The sequence below is a fragment of the Neolamprologus multifasciatus genome, chromosome 12, assembly GCF_963576455.1.
Source record: "Neolamprologus multifasciatus chromosome 12, fNeoMul1.2, whole genome shotgun sequence".
NCBI lineage: Eukaryota > Metazoa > Chordata > Actinopteri > Cichliformes > Cichlidae > Neolamprologus > Neolamprologus multifasciatus.
The window spans coordinates 16,545,669-16,571,376 of record NC_140450.1 but is presented as its reverse complement, the minus strand read 5'-3'; the positions used below and the strand labels follow the sequence as shown (position 1 = coordinate 16,571,376).

Below are 25,708 nucleotides of genomic sequence, written 5' to 3'. Positions count from 1 at the left end.
TGCTAACTGAGACCTGCACAGTCTGAAATGTACCTTTGTTGTTGTAGTTGTTTTTGTTTTGTTGCCATTTCACTGAGCACTGTACAGTCCCACGTGGTGTGAATTTGGTTGGATGTCCACTCTTTTGAACATTTACACCCGTCTTTTTTCACTTGTGAATAATATTTTTTTACTGTAGAAGAAGGGACATTTTTGGAAAATGGCCTTAAGACTCTTCCTAGAGTGATGGGCAGCTGCAATTTCTACTCTAAGATCATTGCTGATGGCTTTCTTCTTGGGCACTGTGTAAACACACACCTGAATGCTTCAGACCAGCAAACTGCCAAAACCTGCTTTTATAGGGGTCCTCACACTTGCTGATGACTGATTATTCAAGTTCATTTGATTAGCAGCTCCTTGCTGCTACTTACCCTAATAATTCCTTTTTTTAATACTCCATTTCTGCCTTTTGACCAAATCTTTTTCTTACATAAATAATGACACTATCTGATAGGCCATGTTTAGTAATTCATCGGAACTTTTATTTGCCTTATTTTAAGACCTGCCCAGGATTAAATGTTTTATTTTAATTTATGTAATGTATAACTGAATCAAGGTCTGCTTTCTTTCTCCTATAACCTTGAATGAATACATTCCTGACAGTATGTTCACAATCGCTAAAAGTGGATTTCAAAGATTTATTCAATTTATATGCGATTTCCAAAAGCTAAGAATTCACTGATTATTTCACATTTCTGATAATCGTGATCAAACAATAAACACACAACCAAAGATTTAAATTTTTTTATTCAAAAAAGCAGAACAAAAACAAAATAATCATGCAAGATAAAACTACAACTCTCATTATTTCCTGTTCGTGTGTGTCTGTATGTGTACTTGTGAATTAATGAGAAAATCATATCAAGAGAGACACCAGGAACTGTAAATAAACGATCTATTCATTTTCCTCAAGTGTGTAAAGAGAAACATTTGGTCCTTTAATCAGGCACCGTTTGCATTTGTAAAGAGGAACTAGAGGAAATGTTAGTTTGGTAAGAGCGTCTTTACATTTACAATCCTCAAGTAACCTTTTGCCATTTTAAGCTACAATTAATATACACATTTATCTACATTTCCCTATACAATTACATTATATTCAGATGGATCTTCTATACAAAGAATCTGCTATGCATTCTATATGTCCTTTATATTGAATTAGTTCAAATGTCAAGCTAAGCGTTAAACTAAAAGGCTCTGATGTAAAATCTGTTAGATCTCTATCTAAATCAAAGAAGAGTACACATACAATTGTACTTTCTACAGCAAACTGAATTCAGAAAAATCCACCATAATGTATTCTAGAAAAATATGGAAATTTAACATCCAACCTATCATTTAAGTCTTTTTTTCCAGGCAATTATTTTTCAGTCTGAAGGCGCCACCTTACAGTCACCACATTATTACTGTCTTTATATTGAAACAGCACCATGTTTTGTTGGTTGCTGTTAAGCTATAGAGAAATTTGGATTACAGACTCATTTTTTGGTTTAAAAAAATCTACTGACTTAAAGTTCGAATCTGCAGCTGAGCAGATTTAAAGAGAAAAAACATGAGTTAGTAGTTTTGGTATGTCACTATTTATGATTATAGTGATTCAGGTGATAGTTATAGAGAGAAAGAGAGAGAGAGCTTTGTTTGCCTGACAGCACATACTGCTTTGGATAGTTAAGGGATAAATGACTTTTTGTAAATATATCATTCATTCAGCTGATATCTGTACAATGATCATAAAAAATAAAGTCACAAATGACTGTACAGAAGTTGTAGTAGCACTTTTTCCTCCAAAGAGGCTGAAAAATGTTGGCCATTTAGTCCATGTGCATGAAGTCTCCTGATAGATTTTTACTACCACTTAACAACATTTCTCATAAACATAACCAATGAAAAACAATTAAAGCCAGAAAATGTGTGCAAGTGGGCTGCTTTCCCGATACAGCAATACTGGCCTCTACTGGGTAAGGTTAGTCATCACAGTTCTGGGAGAAGTTGGATAACATGCACGCCATGGACCACTGGGCTCTGTTTTCATTCTTAATAGTAAACAGCTGCCACTCTCTGGCATAACATATAGTACTGTTAGGAATAGCACAAAGCTACTAATCACTTCAAGTGTGCGGGATGTGAGGGAAGCCTCACACATTAGTGAAACTCACTTGGATGAAATAGATTCTAGCTGTAAATGACTTTAATCATACGATCTCATCAGATGAAAACTTTAGAAGTCAAAAGGACTTTGAGAGTTGAAAATGTGGTTCAAAGCAGTGCAGCAAATTTAACCCTGTCTTTACATCTTGGTCTCATTGCTGACAGGATGCTCATTTTCATACTCATTCTCCTGGTTGATGAGCTGGTATGGCTTCCTCTCTGCCTCCTCCACCACTGAGTTGCCCACCTCGGGGTCAGTGTTCTGCAACTCATGGCGAGACAGATGTTCCACTATGCCTGCACCAATGGAGTCCCCGAGGACATTAGTAGTGGTGCGCAACCGGTCCCTAATGAAAGACAGGTGACAACAGGAGGTTAGACATGAAACAAAAGAGAACAAACCAAAGCAAGACAGGCTATCCTCAGACTGAATGTACACAGCCAGTAGATGGGAGGAAGAAAAGGCTAGCGCAGGAGATAGTTGTGGATTGAATCAAATCCAGATGGATTACGTATCGTGGAATGTGAAAGGAGTGTCTCTGGAAGCTGTCCTCTTATCCTCTAATCAAGAGTGCAAGGCACAACAGATATTTCTTCTAGGTCAAAATTGATTGAATTCATACCACACAGCAGCACTACATTTTATTTTCTCAAAATTAAATCCTCCCAGTTCCTCCCTCATACCAAACTATTTCCACTTTGTACAGTGAGTGATGCATTTTCACAGCTAAATTGTGAAAAAGCCTGGCTTAGTCTCCCTTTTTTACTGACTGCACAGAAGAACATTAGTTTTTTTTTTGTTTGTGGTTTTTTTTTGTAGCAATATAAAGCCAATACTTACAGGAACCAATCAACGGCAATGATCAGTGTGATGTCATCTGTGGGAAGGCCTACAGATGTTAGCACTATCACCATGGTGACCAGTCCTGCCTGAGGGATTCCAGCTGCTCCAATACTGGCTGCAGTAGCTGTGATACTAAAACAAATAAAGGCAGATGGAGCGAATTACCTGGAAATTCAATTTCTGTCCCCATATTAAGTCATTCTATGGTAATAACACTGAAGAGGGTCACTTAAATGTATTCCCTTGGCTACAATACTACTTATTTATTCCTCTCCAACTAATTGGTGGCAAAGAAACACCATGCGTAAATGCACACAAAATCTAAGGGAAATTGTGACAAAACAAATCTGATAAAAGAGTGCAGTGTACAGCACATACCTGATGGTGAGAATCTGTCCAAAGTTAAGTTGATAGTCATTGACCTGAGCGATAAAAATAGCTGCCAGGGCTTCATACAGAGCAGTGCCGTCCATGTTTATGGTGGCACCAACGGGGAGCACAAAGCGGGTCACGCGTTTGTCCACCTTGTTGTTTTCCTCCAGGCATTTGAAGGTGATAGGCAATGTGGCAGAGCTGCAAGACGACAGAAAGAGCAAGAGACGGCGGTGTAATAATTAATTTATTAATATTATTAATCTGACACAATTTATTTTGCTGATTGATATGTTAATAAAAGTTATTGCAGTTTGTTTTCAAGTCATTTGGGAATAGCACAGACATTAGTGTCACACATGTAAAATCTGCTTCCAGATCACTAAAACAACACAAAAGCGAATAATATTAAACATCTTTTGGATGATGCTTCTTTACCTGGATGATGTTCCTAGAGCAGTGATGAGCGCCTGCAACAGGCCACCAATGAAGACAAAGGGGTTCTTCCTGGTGATGACGAAGTAGAGAGTGGGCAGGACAAAAATGGCGTGGATGAGCAGCCCGCAAATGACTGTCACTGTATACATTCCCAGCTGGCCACCCATAGCCGAAATGTCATCCATCTCCACAATCTTACCAGCAATCAGGAACAAGATACCAATGGGGGCATACCTGAAGAAAGATGGCTGTTATGAATTTGTAAGCTAAACACATCACACTGTAAAATGTAATATTGTGTTTAATTAAAAATATTAAATAGGCTGAACTCAGTTTTTATCAATTTGTTATCAGAACTCGATTTAAATAAGTTACTAGTACTTTTTATGCCAAAATGCTGATAAACTCAATTTATTTGAGTTGTCTTAACTTAGAGAAACTAAGTAAGATGGAAGTTTTGCTTCTCAGTGCGGAAGGATGAAAGATGTGTTTTGAAAATGCCCCGTCACTACCGTCCTCCTCCCTCTCAGATCAGTCTGCATGTTCATGGTGCATTTGTTATGGAATATGTTGAGCAAACATGGAAAAGCGTCAGCTCAAGATATTATTGTTTTCATTTCTGTGAATCTTTACCCGATACACTGACTTGGTGAGTAAATGTTTACTCTTATTCAAACTGATTTTGTGGCTTCTCTTAGTTTAGCACCAGGTTTATAATCTTGCTAGCTAGTTAGTGTTAGTCTAGCGTTGCTGCTGCCGCTGGGCTCATGTTACTTAAAAATTAACACCACAGCCTTAAAAACCTTATAAAACTATGTCTGTGAAATTTTCTGTTGATTGTTTGAAATAAAAAAGTAAGATAAGAGCCCAGACAAAATTCTTCGGGAGGTGCAGCCCTTAGGGGTGGGGTGTGGGGGGTATTTTCAATCCATAGCCATAACTAACTAACTAACTAATTATATATATATCATGTTTAACCTTAGTAGCAAAAGAGTGCAGGGGGGTTGAAAAGAATACGCCAGGAGTTAGCTGTGCTCGTGGACTCTATCGAGCCTTGACCTCCCGGTCAGTTATCGCCAGTGTTGGGACTAACGTGTTACAGTAACTACGTTATTATTGTGGTAACGAGCACGGTAACTAGTTATTATGCCAAAATCAGGAACGCGTTAGTCGTTACTGGGATTTCGATAGTGTCGTTACTCGTTACTTCCTGTGGTGGCTATCGCAGAGCTTCCACAGATTCTGTAACATTAACAAGTGGTGGAGGCCAGCAGGTGGATGAGGGAAAGGGGACGCAGAAGGAAAAGAGACCCGAGGCGGCCGCCGGTCCAAGTGTGAACTGAACTTCAGGTAAGAAGTTATGACCTGCAGTCTATCTGGGTCAGATATAAACCAAGTTTAGGTGGAGTTTATTTTCGTTATTTCTATACAGCTGGGTGGGTGCTATGAAGTTAATGATGTTGAACTTTATTTTGTTCATAAGTTATTAGAGTTGCCAACCGTCCCTTCTGGTATTCAGAGAAAATATTAGGCGTTTCTTATTGAGGTGAAAAGGAACACAGTTTGTCCCGTAATTCAGCTACAATGAAAAAGACACAAAGCTGGAGTTATTCTGTGTCTTTGCTGCACAGCTGCCTCTTCTTCTTTCATCCCCCCCCCTCCTGTTTCTACTTCAATCATGAAAACTGATCAATGATCAGCTGATCGGCTTTTCTCTCTTGTTTGTTTATCGCCCACTTTGCGCCAGAAAGAGAAAACCAGCGGATGTCGCGCTAAACAACAGCAGCACGTTTAAGCTTGATCAGCTGTTGTTAGAATTTACTTAATATTAATTTCTAGTATCAGCTGATGTTTGCTGGAGCCACAGCTGCAAAAAAGCTGCTGGTCATGATGTCGGTTTGGTTATCTGGTGAGAGGGAAACATGAAGATGAAACCAGGAGATGTCCTTACTGAATCATCAGAGCTGAACAGGTGATGGAGAAACAGGTTTACCTTTTAGGTGACATGAATGAGTTGAAGGGAAGTTATGAACTGTTTCTGAGAGACAGATAACCCCAGGATCCTTTTTTAGGTAGCTGACAGCTGGTAACTGTGCAGGTGCGGATCTAGCAAAGTTTTGCCAGGGGGGCCAGGTAGGGCATTAGAGGGAGAGGGGGGCACAAGGAAATACTTTTCTTTCTTATTCTCATTTAAAATGTCTAGCTTTTAAAAAATAATTATCTGAATCTTACAACAAAGGATTGATAGATTGATGCATATATACCATCAAAACTGTGCACATCACTGTCACAACAGCGTTTGTTTTCATTCAAAGGCTTTATGATTTTTCCTATAATGGTGGGCCGGTCTCTAGTCAAAATGCCCAGGCCGATTTTTTTTCCCTGTCCAGCCCTGTATGCAGCTCATCTGCAGTCTGGTGTTACCTACATCTTCCTATTCAGAAGGCAGAATTTCCGAGTTCTGAGTACAATCAAAGCACCACGACTGCAGTTTTTGTGTTGGATGTAAAAGGCACACATGATGCTGTGACGTAGGCTAGAATCATGGCCGCAGTCAATGACGGTCCAGGTGTGGGATTTCTCTTGTGGAAATATGCACATTATCTTTTCCTTTATATTGTTAGGTGGCACAGTGCACTTGTGGCAAGTAAGCAAGCTAGAAGACTGGCAAAGTTATGGAAGCAACACATTAACAAGAGAATTCTGAGTAAAACCAAAGTTACTTTCCCTAGTAACTAGTTACTTTGAAAGTAACGAGTAACTTGAAGTAACTGAGTTACTTTTGATAGAAGTAACTAGTAATGTAACTAAGTTACTATTTTAAAGTAACTTACCCAACACTGGTTATCGCACTGGTGGATAAAAGAGCTCTCCGAAAACGTGGAAGCACTTTTGCAAATATGTGATATTTTGATAAATTAAGTAGATATTTGAGCATTACACAGCTATATTCTCGGCTGAAAATATCTTAAAAGGTTATTTTGTGACCCAGAAAGGGCAGTCTGGGGAAAAGGAGGATCGCATTTGTTGGCTGGTTGTCAGAGCCTGTGTGTACTTGTAAGCGCGGCAATGGCGGAGGAGCTCAGGTAAAAAACTTATTACTTTTTCTGGGTCACAAAATAAACTTTTAAGATATTTTCAGGCGACAATGTAGCTGTGTAAAGTTCAAATATCTGCTCAATTTATCAAGACATCACATATTTGCAAAAATGCTCCAATGTTTTCAGAGACGTCCATTTTTTTTCATGCTTTGTGGCAGCTTTTGAACATCTGTGGCATCTATTAATGTCAAATCTAGACTTTATTTTACAACATAAGCAAACTCTATGTTACAATGATTGCACAGCCATTAAGGATCAAATCAGTTTCTGAAAAATGTTCTGCTTTTTCTCCCTGTGCTTGCTTCTTACTGTCTTTGAGGCTCGGGACCAGCACTCCTGCTGTTGGACAGAAAGACATCAACTCAGTGGTAAGTATTTTGGTTTTCCAATATATTAGCAACTGTCAGTGACATTTATATTAATCAGGCTGAACTTTAATCATACTTTAGATCAGCCTGTTTTACTTATTGTTTTATTTGTGCTTTGGTTTGGGGAAGTTGTTTCTTTACTGATCTTTTCCTGTCTTCTGTTATTAGACTTGAGATATGACTGCACTATGCTGTTGCTGGTGACTCTAGTTAATTCTACAAGACATGCTGTGTAAGTAAACAAACAACAACAGTTTGGTCTGCATTTCTTGAAAGATCACATCCCCCAAACTTAGTTTAGAGGGTCCTACACTGTATATAGTGAAGTCTGCAAATTTTCTAACAACAAAATTTGTTTTGTGCCCAAATCATTTTGCACATCATTAGAATGGAAGTTATTGGCCATGTTTGCATAGCCCTTTTTAAAATGATGCTGGGAGGGAGAGCCTTCAGTTTTCAGGCCCCTCTTCTGTGGAACCAGCTTCCAGTTTGGATTCGGGAGACAGACACTATCTCAACTTTTAAGATTAGGCTTAAAACTTTCCTTTTTGCTAAAGCATATAGTTAGGGCTGGACCAGGTGACCCTGAATCCTCCCTTAGTTATGCTGCAATACACATAGGCTGCCGGGGATTCCCATGATGCATTGAGTTTTTCCTTTCCAGTCACCTTTCTCACTCACTATGTATTAATAGACCTCTCTGCATTGAATCATATCTGTTATTAACCTGTGTCTCTCTTCCACAGCGTGTCTTTTATCCTGTCTTCCTTCTCTCACCCCAACCGGTCGCAGCAGATGGCCGCCCCTCCCTGAGCCTGGTTCTGCCGGAGGTTTCTTCCTGTTAAAAGGGAGTTTTTCCTTCCCACTGTCGCCAAAGTGCTTGCTCATAGGGGGTCATATGATTGTTGGGTTTTTTTCTGTATCTATGAAGCGCCTTGAGGCGACTTTTGTTGTGATTTGGCGCTATATAAATAAAATTGAATTGAATTGAATGACATTATTGTGTGTTGAGTGGTGGTCGGGCCTATCCAGACTGACAGTGGGACATTGAATGTCACCTCTCCGGTGGGGAGGGAGCCTGAGATTGTGTAAATTGGAGTCTGTTTTATACCAAATGGAGAAAAAAAATGTTTTAAGAAAGCAATTCAGTTCATGTTCCAAAAAATATGATTGTTTGCTTGCAGGACAACAGGAGAGATGAGTCCTCCGTCACAGATGGTGTGGTCAGTGAAGATGGTCGCCTGCAGGTTCAAGCTCATTGCATCTCCAACCCACATCCACTGCCACTGTGCTTAAGGGAAGTTAAAGACTTTCTTCTGCACCTACATTTGGATCACCTCGATCCATGACAGTCATTCAGGCAGTAATGCCTGGACTGGAAACAAGCCATCCTTAAAATAATACAACATTCCAGCTCATGTGTTGGAATGAAAAACAAATGTGTTGTTTAAATCAGAGACTGCACTTTTGACAGAACAACAAATATTTTATTTTGATTATATAAGTAATGTAAGTACAAAACAAACTTGTGGTAGGCCTAAACTTATTTTCAGAATAATTACATCTGAGACTTTGTTTCATTGTGAGATTATAACAGTGATGGCATATAATTGTTTGTTGTTCAGCAGAACAGTGTCCAGTATGTTGGCTGTTATACTTTGTTGTGTTTGAAAATAAAAGTTGGGCTGATTTTAACATCATTACAAAAATGTTAATTATTTTTAATCATATTCAGGTTACCACAAATTGTTTTTTCATTTAGTTGAACTTGAAATGTTTGTCAGTAAGTAAACAATTAGTATTGTACAGTCAGAAATATCAAGTTATTCTTAATACTGCAGACTTGCAATGTGTAAGTTGTCCTAACAGTCATCTTAAGTAAGCTTTACTTAGTTTTTTTGAGGCGACGAGTTTCCTTAATTTTTTTGAGTTCTGGGAACTAACAAGGCTGTACAGTGTACTCAAAATGAGTAAGTTACCCTACCTTGGTCATCTTACGTAAACTTGATCCAATTTCCTTGAGTTCTGGGAACAAATGAGCTTGTACAGAGTACTCAAAATAAATAAGTTATCCTAATTTAGTCATTTTTAGCTAAGCTTTACTCAATTTTTTTGAGGCAACGAGTTTCCTAAATTTTTTTGAGTTCTGGGAACTAATTAGATTTTACAGTGCATTCATCCATCCAATAAACATCCATATGGTACTTACCACATTATTATGGCAACCAGCCTCATGATGGCCTCGTTCAGGCAGTCAAAGAAGTCCCTTAGTGGTTGTCCCTGTTCTCTCATGTTCCCGATGATGAGACCAAAGCATATGGAGAACACCACCAGCCCGAGTGCATTGATTCCATTTACCGATCCTGGCACGGGGATCATCTCCTCTATTTGTTGGCTGCCATTGGGTGCGACTAACGTGTCGTTTATAGTCATCGTCACATGGACTACTCGCTTGGCGTATTGCGTCTTGAACTGGAATTTAGCAAAGAAAGAAGAGAGCTCTAAAACAGTAGTTTCTAAACATCTGGGCAAAGTAATTAAAAATAATTAAAAAGAAAAAAATGGCTTAGCTTAAAGATAGCATTAAAGGTTACTATGAAACTGATGTGTAATATACAACTTAAAAATGAGCATTTGGATAAGAATTCTGTGTCTGTGTGACGTCAGCAAGTTTTCACTGGAATAAGATGCCAGATGATCCTGATGTATGGTTTAAAATCTGGATAAATTTGTTCTAGATAAAATGTAGAGAAACAACAAGCAAATGCAAGCCATCCAGTTCAGATGTACCCTAACCCCAATAGTCTTTAACATTCTTTCTTAGGTTTACTTTTCCTTTAAAATGAGTGGGGTCAATCAAGACAGATCAAGGGTCAGTCCAGCTCAAATCAACATGGGACTTGTTCTCGACATATACAATTATTGCTGTGAAAGTTTCGTTTTAGATATCAAATACTTTTCAAGATCGGAAATGTCCCTAATTGTCTTTTACAGTGTTTTTTTATTACCACATGCACAAATATTAGACTTAACAGGCTTGATTTTTTTCAAGCTTCTGGTTATCAGACATTTTCTGATGCATCTACCCAAATTATAGATCTGGATTCATTTTGATGATAAGAAAGACAAGTAAAAATTTCAGGCTTTTATCTTTAACTCAAACATTGCCTCAGATTCAGTGTGCAAAGAAAATGGCCTGAAGTGGGTTGACTGACCATTTTCAAAAAATATCTTTTGTAAAGTGTTTGATTTATGACAATAAAATGTCACAGAACTCATTATATTCAAACTTTGGACTATAACATTTTTATGCAAATAAAAGAGGGTAGAATAGAAATGTTCTAACAATTTGGTTATTTGAGATGGAATGACCTATAAGGGAACACTTCTGTCTGATCCTTCAGACCGCCCAGACAGAAGATGCCAGAGCAAATATAAGATCAGATGCCGGAGATGCCAGAGCAGAGGTCCCAAGGTCAGACCAGCAGACTGACCTCAGGTCCTCTGTGTAAGTTCTGCAAGACGATCTTTGCAGATCTCACTAAAATAGCAAGACCTAATGAAAAAGTGGAATCAACTCTAGAAAAAAAAGTAACCTTCACAGATGTTCACAAAATATAACAACCCACAAACACATCTCAGCGTACCTAAATTGTGTTCAAATGAGGAAGCAAAAGTCACAATAGGATAACATGTGTTGTGTGGAGATGTGTTTGAATGGCTTGCTGGGTGTGCCATCACTGTCCCAAAATACTTTTTGTCTATTTTAATAACGTTTTGCAATGCCCACCTTACCAGACACTGAGATAAATAAAGCATGTCTAATGTGTTTTTATAAGGATGCTACCAAAGGAGTTAATCGTGGAATTTAACACCACTGTTTATTTCGGCAGCATAGGTCAGAAATGACAATGGCAATATGAAAAGGATTACTAACTGTGAGTTTTTAAACAATGCTAACTGTGCACTCAGGTACAGATGTGAGACATCTTTGTGAGATAATCAATTTTCTGTAAGTGTAGAAGAAAACGGGAAATGTGTGGAGGAAAAATTACCTGTTTGGTGCAAGCCTCCACGAGGTTAGGTGGAAACATGTTCCTGCAAAACACAACAAAATCAGTACATTTAAAAATTAGAATGAATAAATTACAAACTACAAATGCATATTGATAAAATAAAAAAAAACAATCAAACAATCAAAAAGGAATTGTATAGGATATTAAGACCACTGTGTGATTTTGCAGTGCATTTTGCAGCATTAAAAGATAAAACAACTTAAAAATCCTTCTCCCAGGTTGAACACCTCCATCTCAGTGACCTATATCAAAAGGGCAATTAGTAAGGGACTATGAATCCTCATCTTTGCTGATTCTGTCATTGTACTGGAGTGATCTTGTGAGAGCGCTTGTTTGGTCAGAATGCATAAAGGTATACCTGATAAGATCCAGAAAGGCATCAGCAGCGCTGACCTGCTCTATCTGCTGCTGCTTGGAGAACTCATCCTTTGATCCTTTTCCAGGGTGAATAATGAGCACCATGACAATACCGATGAAAACAGCGATGATGGTTGTAGTGGTGTAATAAACAACTGCTCTTATTCCCATTTTACCAGAAGCACGGCTGTCCAGTGCAGCAATACCTGCAAAATGACAAATCATAAACATATGAGCAGAGTTTTAAAAATAAATGAACACATTCACTGACAGCTGTACTTTTGGAAGAAGCATGGAGTGACTCATGCTGTAATAAATCCTATATACTAATGAAGAAACAGTACCATAAAGGTTGTGTTGGGCATGATGTAAATTAGTCACCGCAGAGTTCATGACTGTAATATTTCATTATTTCTTTCTGTATAAAGTAGAATAAAAAGAATGTGGTTATTTTTTAAATAGGGTGCAATAATACTACAGTGAAGTTCGTAAAGATAGAGCATGTTCCTGTTTTTATGATGGTTTCTATTAAAAGAATAATGCAGTAATCCTGCCCAGGGATTTTTATTGATGCATCACTAAAGTCTATCCCTGTGAGCATACGGTTAGCTTGGGAAATGAGGCTGTAATTATAGATCAAATATCTCCATCTGGATTATCTGAATTACTATCTGTGACAACAAAAAGTGGCAAGAAACACAATCTGACTGACCTTTCCTGATGGAAAAACAACACCTAAAGCACACAGAGGGGAAAATGTAATACGCAAAACTGCACATACTTTCCAAGTTGTCAATTACAATTTGGGGGATAAACTCTGTAAAAATGAATTGGCAGTTGAATTAAAAACTAGAGCTGGCGTCGTTCCGTGAACTCTCTTTATCGCTAAAAAGTTCTACATGTCCTCACGCTACATTAGTTTGGTGTGTACACACTGTGCAGAGATGTTGGTTGCAGATAAGCAGTCTAACGTCAGCTCAATGTGTGACAGAAGGGGGAAAAAACTAAGTATGCAACACATTAAACCACTGGCAAGGCTTAGGAAGCCGAGAACACAATGTGACAATTTTATGCTGAAAGAATGTTGTGACTCCTGCTGTGTGTGTGTGTGTGTGTGTGTGTGTGTGTGTGTGTGTGTAGCTAGTTACTGCCATAAAAATCAGCAAGTTACTGTGTTATTTTCTTCTTCTTCTTTTCTGTTTTATGCTATGTACTACCCAGCATAAAGGTGTAATACCTCCACCAGCTATGTTGGCATGACAACCAGACAGGTACCTCTGCTATTTAAATGTAATATTAGCACTTACATTTATAGGCTATAAATTTTATAGAGCTTGATACGCCGACACAAAAATTGCAATAAAAGCAAATAAAGAAAATTATTTTAGCTTCAGAAAGAAACTTTAAAAGAAATATCTGGTTCTCAGACAGAAATCGATGCTGCAGAATAACTGAAGTTTAACGGCTGCCAGAAAGAATTTGTGAGGGAGTTGCAGCGCCTGAAGGATAAACTGTCCTCCACAGTTCTAATAGCATTAAACAGACTTTGTAGGGATAATGGTAGCAAGGAGAAATACAGCCATTCAGAGAGCTGGATTTAGAAACTGACAAGGCGCTTCAATGGGCGCGATAGTGGTGTTGTATTTTTAAAGTGTCAGGTCCTATTATGGCCATTATCTTTATTCAGAGCTGAGGAAGGCAAAGAAAGCTTTGTGTGATGGGAGATGTATGTGTGTCTTTCGCATGTGTCACTTTGATACTGTCTATACCACAGTGTGTGTGTGAGAACCAGTTTGAGTTTTAATTGGAGGAGAAGGCATTTTGGTCTGTCCTCATTTAATGACACAGCCGTGAAAGTTATATTGAGGGCTAAGACTTGGTCATAGGGGTCAGGTTAAAACTGGGTATAGATCAAGGCTGGGTTGAAGGTTGCAATTTGGTATTTAGTTGTGATGTTTAAGGTTACGGTGAGATGCCAGCAAATGGATTATGTCAGTCGGCATTCAGACAAAGAGCACAATTGTGAGTGTGTGTCTCTGGTTGTCCGTGGGTGGGTGGGTGTAGCTATTGCCCCTGTTTTGGCCCTCTCTGTACCTCTTGTCTTAACATGGCCAGACTTGAGCTTTTATCCGATTCTTTTTGATCCTCTTCCATCCCTCCTCACCGGTCCCCTTCCTCGTTCTCTTCCCCCAAATTCTTCGCCTCCTTTCTCTGCCACCCCTCCATCATCACCCCTTATTTCAGAGTGTCCCCCAGTACACCTCCCCTGCTTTCCCTTCTTTCCAAACCCACATCTCACCTCACCCCTCTCCCTTTTTTCCCCCTTTTTTTCGGGGGAGACTGATCTTATTGCTTCAATCCTCTTTCATTGCCACCCTTTCCCTCCCAATCAACCCCCTTCTCTTGCTTTCCCCTAATTCCCTTTCTGACAGCCCTGGGAAAACTTGTTGACTTAGTTAGCCCCAGACGCACAATGATCTCCAGCCTGTTGTCCAGGCAACAGCGGATACAGCCGTACCAATTCCATCTTTTCAAAAGAACGAAAGATTGAGGGAGAGGAAGGACAATGACCTTCTTTTTTCATATGGGCAATGTTCATCAAATACAAAAGTAGGCCTGCCTTGGGGAGGAAGTTGAAATGCAGGACATTGCAATTCCAAGAGGTCGGCCCTTAATGCAAAGACAAACTCCACAGTTCTAGCAATTCTTTACCTGCCAGTTTATGGTCAGTCAATACCTCTGCACCTTAGTGGGTATAACTACAAATACCAACAACTTACTTTTAGTGCAGTAACTGCAAATAGACATATTGACTGTAGGTTTGTAGAAAGGGGCACTTCATATTTAGATTGGTGTTTTTAAACTTGCAGCTTAGCTGATGAGATCATGTACCTTTCAATGCCTCTTATTCCATGTAGCTAAAATTCTTATGTCCATGCAGGACAGCACAGAGTAGGAAAATGATGCTGCAGAACATTCTTATGAGACCTGCAATGGTACTCTTGGACTTTATTTCCTTGTAAAATTACACTTTTGTACTGGCGCACTTCGAAAGATTTGATTTATGTTCCTCTTCCAGAAACTTCCTCTGACTTCCCTCTCATGATCCCTTCACATCATTTTCTTTACTGCCCATGTCTCTTGTTCCTATCCAGCCCATTCTTGGCTGCATAAAGGTTTTGTGGTGGAGTTGGCTTTCACAATGAAATGCCTGAGGACAATATGGATTGAGAGGTTAGTTTATGTGAGTGGGCGAGTGAAGGAGTACGTGTAAAAGAGAGCTAGAGAGAGAGAGAGAGAAAAACTGAATGAAATGTAATTTTGAAAAAGAGAAACATTCTCTGTATTCTCTCTTTCTTATTCTATCATTAAAAAACATTTCCTCTAATAAGCCTTCTCCTTCCTGCCTGTCCTCTTTCTCCTCTGTGTTTTGTTTAAAATACCTTTGAGGTCTTTAAACTGATTCGGAGTTCTACTTCACTTTTAGAAGAGATCAATTCAGAGGCAAATCCTTTTCTACCCAGTCTTAGGAGCGTGACAGTCATATTGCACAGGGCTACAGGTTTGCAAAAGACAACTCATGACTGTGAGGCTCCTGTGCTCTATAATATGTTATTCTCAAAGTCATGAAAATATGCAAAGCAATCAGTCCTATAGAACATAATGAAAATACTTAAAGATGAAATATATGTTACATTCAGCTCAACTAGAGTTGGACACCTTTTAACTGTGTTCTAAAAGAACTTGTAATGCAATAACTTTACCCCATTAAAATAAAAAAGATACCTGAATGATCAGGAGACAAATACAGATGAGAAAAAACCCTCTGGTTGTATGAACATGCATGAAAGTCTATTTTTAAACAAAGTATTTGTACTTTAACTTACAATAATCAGATTTCTGCATATTATTGTTACACTGTTTATAATGTTACTTGAATTTGTTTTCCATGTGCTACTATTTATCTCTTCGTGCAGATGATGTTTGCTGTTACAGCATCGGCTACGTGCAGCAGTGTAGTGTTTGACTGTCTCTGGTTCTGAATAGCGTCTAATAACTTGCATTAGTTTGTGACTAAGGCAGAATCCTTTTTCTTTTTTTTTTTTGATTACCACATGCTGTTGGTCATGTGACATGATGTCAGAGGATGCTGTTGTTACGCCCTGCTGAAGCACAAAGAAGGTTATTATCGGACAATTGTCTATGTCATCCCTTCAGGAGACTGGCCCCTCCGATCCCCTCCAATCAGTGCTCAATGACTGGCCGTTAGGCCCTCCTATCTATTTCGTCAATGCTGTTGACTCGTATTTTGGAAATTTACACGTTCCATAACTTTATTCATTCTTACACTTGCTACAATCGAGTACTCGCGTGTGTCTGACTTGCATTAAACACTTGAAAACTTTGTGTCATTTGTTTTTGTTTTGTTTTTGTTCTGCAATATTTGGCCAAATTTACACGAGCTGCATAAACAAATTCTGAATGGCTTCAAATAAAACAAAATGTACTGTGACTGCTGTGGACATGCTGTTGCAAGATTAGAGCATTACTACAATGATCAAGCATGTGATTGAGTCTCTCTCTCTCTTATGAGGTCATCCTAACCACATCTACCGTGAGGCCTAAAAGAAACAAGCACCACTAGGTGAACACACTCTGCCACTCATGAGGGTTATTTTGGTCAGCAAGCCACAAAACAGCAAACAACACTATCAGCTTCTTAAAATGAACACGGACGGGTTTTAAGACATCCACATACATAAAATCCCATAAAAACAGAGTCATGTGCTCCTTTTTCGTATGTGAAAACCGATGTTTTGCTGCACTTCCACAACAGGATAGCAGGAACTCAGAGTACACATTAGTAGAAGGGAGGCATTTCTACACTAGATACTGTATTGCAAAATCTGAAGAAAGCTGTGGAGACATGCTGAGTAGGCACTCTGAATTACTGCTGTGGATGTGTGGCTAAGACAAAGGGTAGTATTATGTGTTTATAATATTGGGAGTAAAGTGCTGGGTTGTTGTTTGATACAAGTGTACGTTTCTGAGAGGTAAGCCAGAAATAGACAATGACTACAAGTTACTTACCTTAATAATAGATTAAAAATGTGGCCTTGGGTGTGTCAGATGTATTTAACTTTATGACACAGTTACTCATAGAGTAACTAAATCATTTCTATTTGAGACATTTGAGACATTTTTCATAAATGACTTTTCTAAGTCATCATTCACAATTTAAAGTAACCCTTAAAACTTGACTATTTTTTATTGTTGTTGTTGATGGGGGTTAGTTCCTTGACCTCCTAATCTGATGTACTTGTGACTAAAACAAGAATAAAACAAGGTTCTGACAGCGAGTAGTCTATGTATTTTTCATGGAGATGCATCTGTATCTTTTAGTGTCCTCATTGCTCTAAAAATGTTTTGATGCCCATACCTGTAATGAGACTGGAAACCAGCAGGGGCAGCACCAGCATCTGAAGCATTCGCATCAGCAGTTCTCCAGGAAAAGAGAAGAATTTAATTTCACGGTAAGACATATTATATGGCCGAAGGGCAAATCCCAGGATTATACCTGCAGTGTGAAGCAGAAGCAAAGCAGAAACTTAATGTGACCATTTTAAGTTGACATGACAACATGAGCTTAGTAGAGTCCTAGATTTAACTCCAACACGGGGATGAATACATCCTCAATATGAGTTAAAATTATTAGTAGGCTAAAATGCTTGTGACTACTTTCAAAAAAGATAATTAAGTAGGTGGTGCTATAGTGTTGAAAGTGAAAAGCACTTGATGTGCCGTTTAGACTCTTCAAAACACCAGTAGTTGCGCAATGGTTGCGACTCCTGCTTTAATTGATTTTTAAAATTAGATTTTCTTGTTAAAATGTCTGTTTTCATCTTCGGTTTCAGTGAAGTCTGTATCTTCAATGAGCTGTTTGTCCACTCCATCAGTAATCCGCAGACAAGCCCAGGTGGCTGACCCTGCAGCCTGAAGTGAGGAGTATCTGGAGTTTAACAATCAATCAAATGTGTTTGTTGTGGCATGGTGTAATTCTAGCAGGGCTGCAGATGTCCAGGCAGCAGGCAGGCCCGGCTTACATCCTACTGAGTAAGAGTCAGAGGTTAGAGCACTGAGCTGACCTTTGGCTTGATGCCAAAGGCCAGTTAAAGGGTCAGCTAAAGGCCAGTTAAGAAGTTAATTTACGTTCCCTGTATTCTCTCATTTGGAGAGTTCGTCCTCCTTTTTTAGTACAGCGTGGAGCTGTTGGTCGCAAATTCATGGATTATTTGCATGACGCTTAGAATGTGCTGCACTCTACAAGTTTGAAGAGAGGAGGGCTATGTGGTGTACTCCAGTAATCTTCAGTTTTTAATGAACTGATTTATTCTTCATGTAAAACATGCCTGAAGTAAAAAGTAAATCCTCCCCCACTTACCAATAATAACTGCAGCAACAGTGAGAATCACAAAGGCATTTCTGGTAAAAAATCCCTTCACATCATCTTTTGTCATGTTCTCCACCTTCTGTCTGGCTTTTATTGATCGGGACTGGATTCCGGCTCGGATTTGTTTGAGACCACTCCGGGTCTTCTGCTGGTTCTCACCGTTGCTTTGAGTCATAGCTGCGAGTGATCTGTTATGAATGTGGGAAACCCTGAACTCCACTCAGCTGTGACAGGAACACCTTAAAGGTGCTAATGATTCACTTGTTCCGTTGCTCTCTTCTCTGTCACGCCTTCTCCTTTGGAATTGCCTGGTTGAGAGGGAAGAAAATATTTTAAAAGTTACCCAACTATTAAGATTAGACAGTCGTGCAGTTAGTTGAATCAGATAACAGAGGTTAGTGACTCTATCATATTTTGAAACTACTACAGCAGATGAACAAATACATTTAAGTGAGACTGAAAAATTACAATATCCCATTGCAACTTCTGACAGATGACAGCAATAATTTAGCAGCACCATCCCACAAGAAAACATTTTAACCCTTCCTTGGAGACATGCTTTCTTATGACAAGTCCATGTGCTGCTATACAAAGGGCTGCAAACTTCCTCTTATGCACACTAGCCTCAACACACGTGTACAGTTTCCCACACATCCACACACACAAACACAGCTTCTGGTTAGATGGGTAAATGTATCTGCAAACACATAAACTGGTAGAAAATACTAAAAGTAGAAGTTGTTTCTGTACCTTTAGACTCAAGTGAATGCTTCCTTTGGAGTAAAGTCTCAGTTTCTCTGAGGAAAGTTGTGTCTTAAAGCTTGATCAGTGGGAGACGGACAGAGGAGCTCTTTGGCTTTCAGCTGGCTGGCGTGAACAACCAGCAATGAAGAGAAACAGAGAGAAAAAGGAGAGGGGAGGAAAAAGGAAAGGAGGGAGGAGTGGTGGGATTGAGGGAATGAAAGAGCCAGTGAGAGAATGGAGGCGGTGCTGGAGTAGAAGATAAACTAGCTAGTCACTCGGGCTTGTGAGGAGGTGAGGCGGGGACTAAAAAAAAAAAAAAGTGAAGTTAGGTAAAGGAGGGGGTCGCTTTTCAGATGAGGGAAGCTTGAGGAATAATGAGCTTTCCAAGTAGGAAAAAGAGAAAGAACCTTCTTGTTTTCTTCTGTCTCTGTCAGCCTCTCTTTCACATGGTTTTTCACGCTTGATAAGTTCAGCCTGATTGGAGATTCCTGCAGCGAATGAGTCAAGAGAGAAATAAAAGTGCCCCATCCATCAAAAGAATCTCTTTCTCTCTCTTTTCTAAATTGCACATTTTTCCATTGAGTACAAAGTCCGGTTGGCTGCCCTTTATTTCTAATAACCTGTGGAGTTTTAAGTTTGTTAAACTAAAACGAGAAGGTAAATATTTACCAAGTGGCTATCGTACAAGTGGTGCTCAGCTTTGGGCCATTAACCCTTTAAGACCTATCATAGAACCAAGTCCGCCAGAGCTTATATTATATTTTTACATGCTGTAGTGCCATTTTTGGGAGCATTTCAAGTTGCTATACATCAATACAACCATTATAGCCCAGATTTTAATAATATGTCTGCATTAAGTGCATAGTAATTACATAAATTGCAAAAAAGTGCAATAAACTACAAAAAAATTTAAAATCATTTTTGTTTTTTTAACATATATTTCTAGTTAGAGAAATTTAAGAGGCTTATCCCTCAAAACTGTAAATACAAAAAAGTTGCACAAAATAGTTTCCTACCACAGGAAATTTATTTTGAGTGTCTTCATAGTTTTATTTTTGAAATACACCAATTTTTATATACTGCAGAAAAAACGAAAATAAATATTATAGTGCAAATTTGCAAAAAAGCAGCATATGCATCAAAATAAACTATTTCCAGCAGTGCAATATGAGTCCTAAGCATCCCAGAAACGACACAGAAAGTCATAAAGTCAAAGATAACTCGGGCAGGTAATGGCGGACATGCAAAGGTTCGCGCTGACGTCTATTCCCACGTAGGAAGTGTTATGAACAGCTGATCGGATCGGCAAAGCCTGTTTCTGGAATATTATGTTTTTGTTGCTGCAAGCGCTTTTTATGCAGTTTTTGCAAAGCTATATGTGGAAGGAAACTGTGACCTAGGACAAGCTGATGGCATAAGATGTAAGTACAACTCCTCCGGTTTCATATGCAAAAAAAATTATTGCGCTAGCTTACGTGGTTGCAGAGCTACCGGGATTTAAAAGTAGTTACGCAAAACAGAGCGTGCCCGCTGGCTGTATCCCAATTCAGGGTCTGCAGCCTTAAAGGCCGCATTTTAAGGCCGATTACGTCACCGCGACGCGACGAAGGCTGTCCCAATTCGAAGGCTGCTCGAAATGCGGCCCTCAAATGCGTCCTTAATTTCCCTGAATTTTAAGGACGTGGCGGTGTAGACTTCGTACTACATATCCCAGAATGCATAGCGCAGCGTGGGTGTGGATAATTTTGCCGAAAAAAAACGGCGCATGAGGGGCGCCTGAAGAGTAAACTTTAAGTAAGTACTGAATATTATGTCACTTATTTATGTGCAAATGTTTAATAACGAAGAACATTAAAACATTACTGTTGACCACATGTCGGCACAGTTATGCGACATTAGTGACGTTTGTACTAACTTGATTTTAAAGCCTTTACTTTAAAATATACGCTGTTCAATAGCTGACCTTAATCTTACAGAGAATGATCAAAGTTCATGTAGAAACAAACAATGAAAAAAAGATTTTCTCCTTCATTTCTGTCAAACAAAGCTGTATGAAACGTTTCCAGCTGTTAGTATCATGGTTGCTAGGCAACCTGGGCAGCGCAACGGAGGCTACACCGTCCCATTTCACAAGCCTCGCACTTCCGGCCTTAGCGGTCTTTAAGTACGCGGCCCTTGAAGATCATTGAGGCTGCGTACTTTAAGGCTGGGGGATTCTGGGAAGATGGCGGAGTGAGCAGTTCAACTTGAGTGGGCTCCGAGACGTTTCATGAAAAGAACCTCCTTTATGTCTTGACCGCAATCAAGTGAACCGGAATTAGAAGCAGACTAGTTATACTTCATCTCTAAAACTCAAAAACTTCCTCCTTGTATTTCTCTCCGTCATTCTCGGCCACCTTCTCCGAAGCGGCGAAATGGCTAACATTAACAACGATCATGGCTACCACCTAGCGGCTCTTCGACAGGCGTGCGACGAAGAAGATATTGAATGGATGGAACAGCAACACGACTTATCACAAGACAGACCGCAAGATGATCGTCACCACACACCGGTTAAAAGTCCAAATCCTAAGAAAATGAAGGCTAACGAATCGCAGACGCAAAACGAAGTTTCAAACACAGTTCTCCTGCACGCTATCCAAAAACTGGTATGTAAATTCGACACCCAAAGTGAACATTTAAAGAATTATGAATTCCAGCTGCAAGAAAACACCGACGCTGTAAGAAAAGTAAAGGAGTCCGTGGATGCTAATACGGAAGCTGTTAAATCTATGTGAAACGTATTAAAACGCAAATGGCGACGCTGAAAAAAGAGAATGAGGCTCTTCGTGAAATGTGTCTGGAGCATGCTAGATACAAACGGAGATGGTCTTTGCTGCTAACTGGCGTTCCCAAAAAGGAGGGGGAGAACACAAGAGAAGAAATAATCAGAATTCTGACCAAGATAATTCCTGCGAACGCCGAGCAGCTGTACAACACAGTGGATACAGTGCACCGGTTGGGTCAGAAGGGACGAGTTGGTGACAAACCCAGGCTGATCGTCATACAGTTTGCCATGAGAACCGTTCGAGACCTAGTGTGGAAGATGTCCAAGGAGGCGAAGTTCTGCAAGGAGATGAAGATTCGGTTTAGAGAGGACTTTTGTAAGGACGACAGAGACGCCCGCAAACGTCTGTGGCCGAGGGTGGAGGAGGCAAGAAGCAGAGGGCTCAAAGCTTTCCTGAAGGATGGATATGCTGTCATCGATGGTCGTCAAATCAAAGAATGAAAGAACTTTATAACGACCTAGATAAGAAGGTATAACTGTTCAACTAAATTTAAGCCGGTAACTTGTTCAATGGTCCTTAACTTTGACTGGGTTTATTAGTTAATAGGAGGTAAAACGTTCCATTGCCCTACTCTAGTTATTAAAGCACTCTTAAGCTATATTCAATGGTTCTTTCAATATTTTCTTTAAATGTTCGAGGTTTAAGAAATAACATAAAGCGTAAAGCGATTTTTCTTTTTTGTAAGGAACAGCCTAACACTAATTGTTTTTTATTTCAAGAGACACACAGTAGTAAAGATGATCATATATTTTGGAGAAAGCAGTGGGGAAGCGGTGATATTTATTTATCTCACGGTACCTCTCATTCAGCAGGAGTGGCTATTTTTCTACATCGTTTTAATGGAAGAGTTATTGATCATAAAGGTGATGAGGAAGGTCATTGGTTAATGGTTAACATAGAGTTGGATGATACTAAGTACATTTTAGTAAATGTTTATGGGTTCAACAATAGAGCTAAAAAACGGAAATTAATTTCTGATTTGAAAAAAATGATAGAAGAATGGAAGATCATTTATTCAATTGAAAAAGTCGTTGTTGCAGGTGATTTTAATATGGTACCAGATGAAAAACTGGATAGATTTCCAACTAAATATAACTATAATATAAAATTATAATTATATTTTATTATATAAAATATAAAACTATAAAATAACTATAACAAATAATAATGGATTTCTCCTGCACCCTCAACCTAATCGATATCTGGCGCAACTTAAACCCAGAAAAACTGCATTATACCTGGAGTAATTCTGAGCACTCTCAATGCTCAAGACTAGATTATTGCTTAATAACTGGTAGTCTCTTCCCCCTATCATCCAACTGTAAGATTCTTCACTCCCCTGTTACTGATCATTGTGCCATAACACTTTCAATCTCCCCGGATAATAGATTGTCAGAACCGAAGAATTCTCACTGGAAGTTTAACAGTAACCTCTTAAGAAGCTCATCTTTTTGTATAAAAATTAAATCCTTAATAGGAGAGGTAAAAGCAATGGAGGAGTTTTCCTCTATTAGTAAATGGGAATGGTTGAAGTTTAATGTCAGAAAAATTGCCAGTGAAGAAGGAAAATTAATGGCGAATAAAAGGAGACAGAAACAGGTGGAAATCACTGCAAAAATAAGTTCATTGTGCAATTTATCACATCTGACAGAGGAAAACTCTATAGAACTAAACCAGTTGCAGTACAAACTAGATGAACTTTATATAGACAAAGCAAAAGGTGCCTTCATTCGTTCAAGGGCTAAATGGATTGAGGAGGGGGAAAAGAATTCTTATTTCTTTAACCTGGAGAAAACTAGACAAACAAAAAAAACTATAATGAAGTTACAAATTAACAATACCCTGACTGAAGACCAATAGACTATAAACAACTATATTACAGAGTTCTATTCAGCCCTCTACACTACAAATTATTCCAGTTGGGAGACTAATTCTTTTTTTAGCTCTATCCATGAAAAAATTCCTCAAATTGACACACACTTTAAAAATCTCAATGAGTCTGAAATCACTTTAGCTGAATTGGATACTGCTGTTTCCCAGATGGCGAGTGGTAAATCACCAGGTCCCGATGGAATCACGATTGAATTTTACAGATATTTCTGGAGTGACATTAAAGATTTATTACTAGAGGTATTTAATGAATGCATAAATGATCAGATGCTATCTCCAACTATGAAACGAGGAATCATTTCTTTACTAAACCAAACAAGGACTCTATCCTTTTGGATAACTGGAGACCTATCACACTTCTTTGCTGTGATTATAAATTGTTAGCTCACGTCTATGCCAACAGATTAAAAACAGGAATAACTCAAATAATAGATGAGACACAGTCAGCCTTTATAAAAGGACGTCATATCCATCATCATACCCGTTTAGTATTAGATATGTTGGATTACAATCATTTAATTCCTCATGATAGCCTTATTTTATTACTTGATTTCTTTAAAGCTTTTGATTCTTTGGAGCATAATTTTTTATTTAAAGCTCTGGAGGCTGTGGGTTTTGGTCCCAGATTTGTTAGTGTAGTGAAAATGTTGTACAGAGATATAACAAGTAGTATTGCTCTCAATCAAGGGTTTTCTAATAGTTTTAAAATTAATCGTGGCATTCGGCAGGGATGCCCTATTAGCCCATTATTGTTTATTGTTGCAGCAGAAATGCTTGCCATTTATATCAAACTCTCTTCAGATCTGGAAGGCATAAACATTCTTGATAAAGAATTTAAAATTAGTCAATTTGCTGATGACACTGCCTTATTTCTAAGGAATGTAAATATGGTCTCTACTGCAATTAATAAAATCTTTTCATTCTCAAAAGCATCCGGCTTAACACTAAACCTTAAAAAATGTGAAATCTTAGCTGTGCACAGCTGTAGTCAAATTATTATTAACAATATTCCAGTAAAAGAGGAGGTAAAATACCTTGGTTTAATAATCAGTAAAAATACTAATGATCAAGAGAATAATAACATAATTCCTAGATTAAATGTAGTTAAAAAAATATTTAATCATTGGTTAACACGTGATCTATCCATATTAGGCGGTATCTTACTGTCTAAAGCAGAAGGACTTTCAAGACTCATATACCCCTGTTATTCAATTTTTACATCTCCTAAAATGATTAAACTGTCAAATTATATTATATTCAGCTTTATATGGAAGAATAAAACACATTATATACGCAAATCACAATTGGTTAAAGACTATGAAAATGGGGGCTTGAAAGCTTTAGACTTTGAATCCATTATTGCTGCATTCAGGCTCAGATGGATAAAAGACTGCATTTCCTATCCTCAATCTATGTGGTACCATATTCCAAACAAACTCTTTAATAAGGTCGGGGGTTTAGATTTTTTGCTCAGATGTGATTATGAAATATCTAAGATTCCTCTTAAGTTGTCTAGTTTCTATAAGCAAGCTTTGAATTTTGGGAAACTAATTTTCACCCACAATTTTTCACCTCACAATTCTGTGTTGTGGAATAATAGGGTTATGGTCATCAATAAGAAGTCCTTATTTAAATCAGACTGGTATGATAGCGGTGTATGTTTTGTTGTTGATCTGCTTGATACAAACGGAAACTTGCTATCTTATGAAGAATTTATTGATAAGTATAAAATAGACGTTTCATTTAATAATTATAATAAGGTTTGTAAAGCACTACCCACACCGTTGTTAAATTTTATCGTAAATACTTTAAAGTATTCACTAATAAGAACATGCTTACCTTCACTGACGATAGGTAATACCTCAATAAAGGACAAACAATTTAATAATAAGTTAATCTCTAATACCTTTAAGCAAATAGTATTCTGCAACTACAATGTCAATGTCAGACATGATCTTGATAGCATGTTGAAAGAAAAGTCATTTTCTTTTTACCTAAAATACCCACTTGCGCCTAAAATTAAAGAAACACACTTCAGAATCATATCCGGCATTG

General features: G+C 38.5%; 1 protein-coding gene and 1 long non-coding RNA gene across 2 annotated transcripts; one reads left to right on the top strand and one right to left on the bottom strand.

Moving 5' to 3' along the window:
- Positions 1-770: 770 nt before the first annotated feature.
- slc1a3a (solute carrier family 1 member 3a) lies at positions 771-19,177 on the bottom strand. Its single transcript, XM_085180643.1, has 10 exons — positions 18,942-19,177; positions 18,183-18,499; positions 17,181-17,318; positions 11,742-11,946; positions 11,363-11,405; positions 9,517-9,779; positions 3,839-4,072; positions 3,407-3,601; positions 3,026-3,160; positions 771-2,531 (listed from the first exon to the last, which is right to left on the bottom strand). Exons 2-10 carry the CDS (start codon positions 18,364-18,366, stop codon positions 2,324-2,326), a joined length of 1,605 nt encoding a protein of 534 aa, XP_085036769.1. The 5' UTR covers positions 18,367-18,499; positions 18,942-19,177; the 3' UTR covers positions 771-2,323.
- Positions 6,700-8,927, top strand: LOC146506702 (uncharacterized). The gene is made up of 2 exons (XR_014877250.1): positions 6,700-7,307; positions 7,476-8,927. It is a non-coding gene; the product is annotated as an uncharacterized LOC146506702 (long non-coding RNA).
- Positions 19,178-25,708: the final 6,531 nt, after the last annotated feature.

Excerpts from the sequence above, each read along its gene's own strand:
- slc1a3a (XM_085180643.1), bottom strand. The coding sequence starts at position 18,366 with ATGACTCAAAGCAACGGTGAGAACCAGCAGAAGACCCGGAGTGGTCTC. Across the intron at positions 3,161-3,406 it reads GGACAGATTCTCACCATCAG|TATCACAGCTACTGCAGCCA; the intron begins GTATGTGCTGTA and ends TATTTGTTTTAG. Across the intron at positions 2,532-3,025 it reads ATTGCCGTTGATTGGTTCCT|GGACCGGTTGCGCACCACTA; the intron begins GTAAGTATTGGC and ends GTCTTTCATTAG.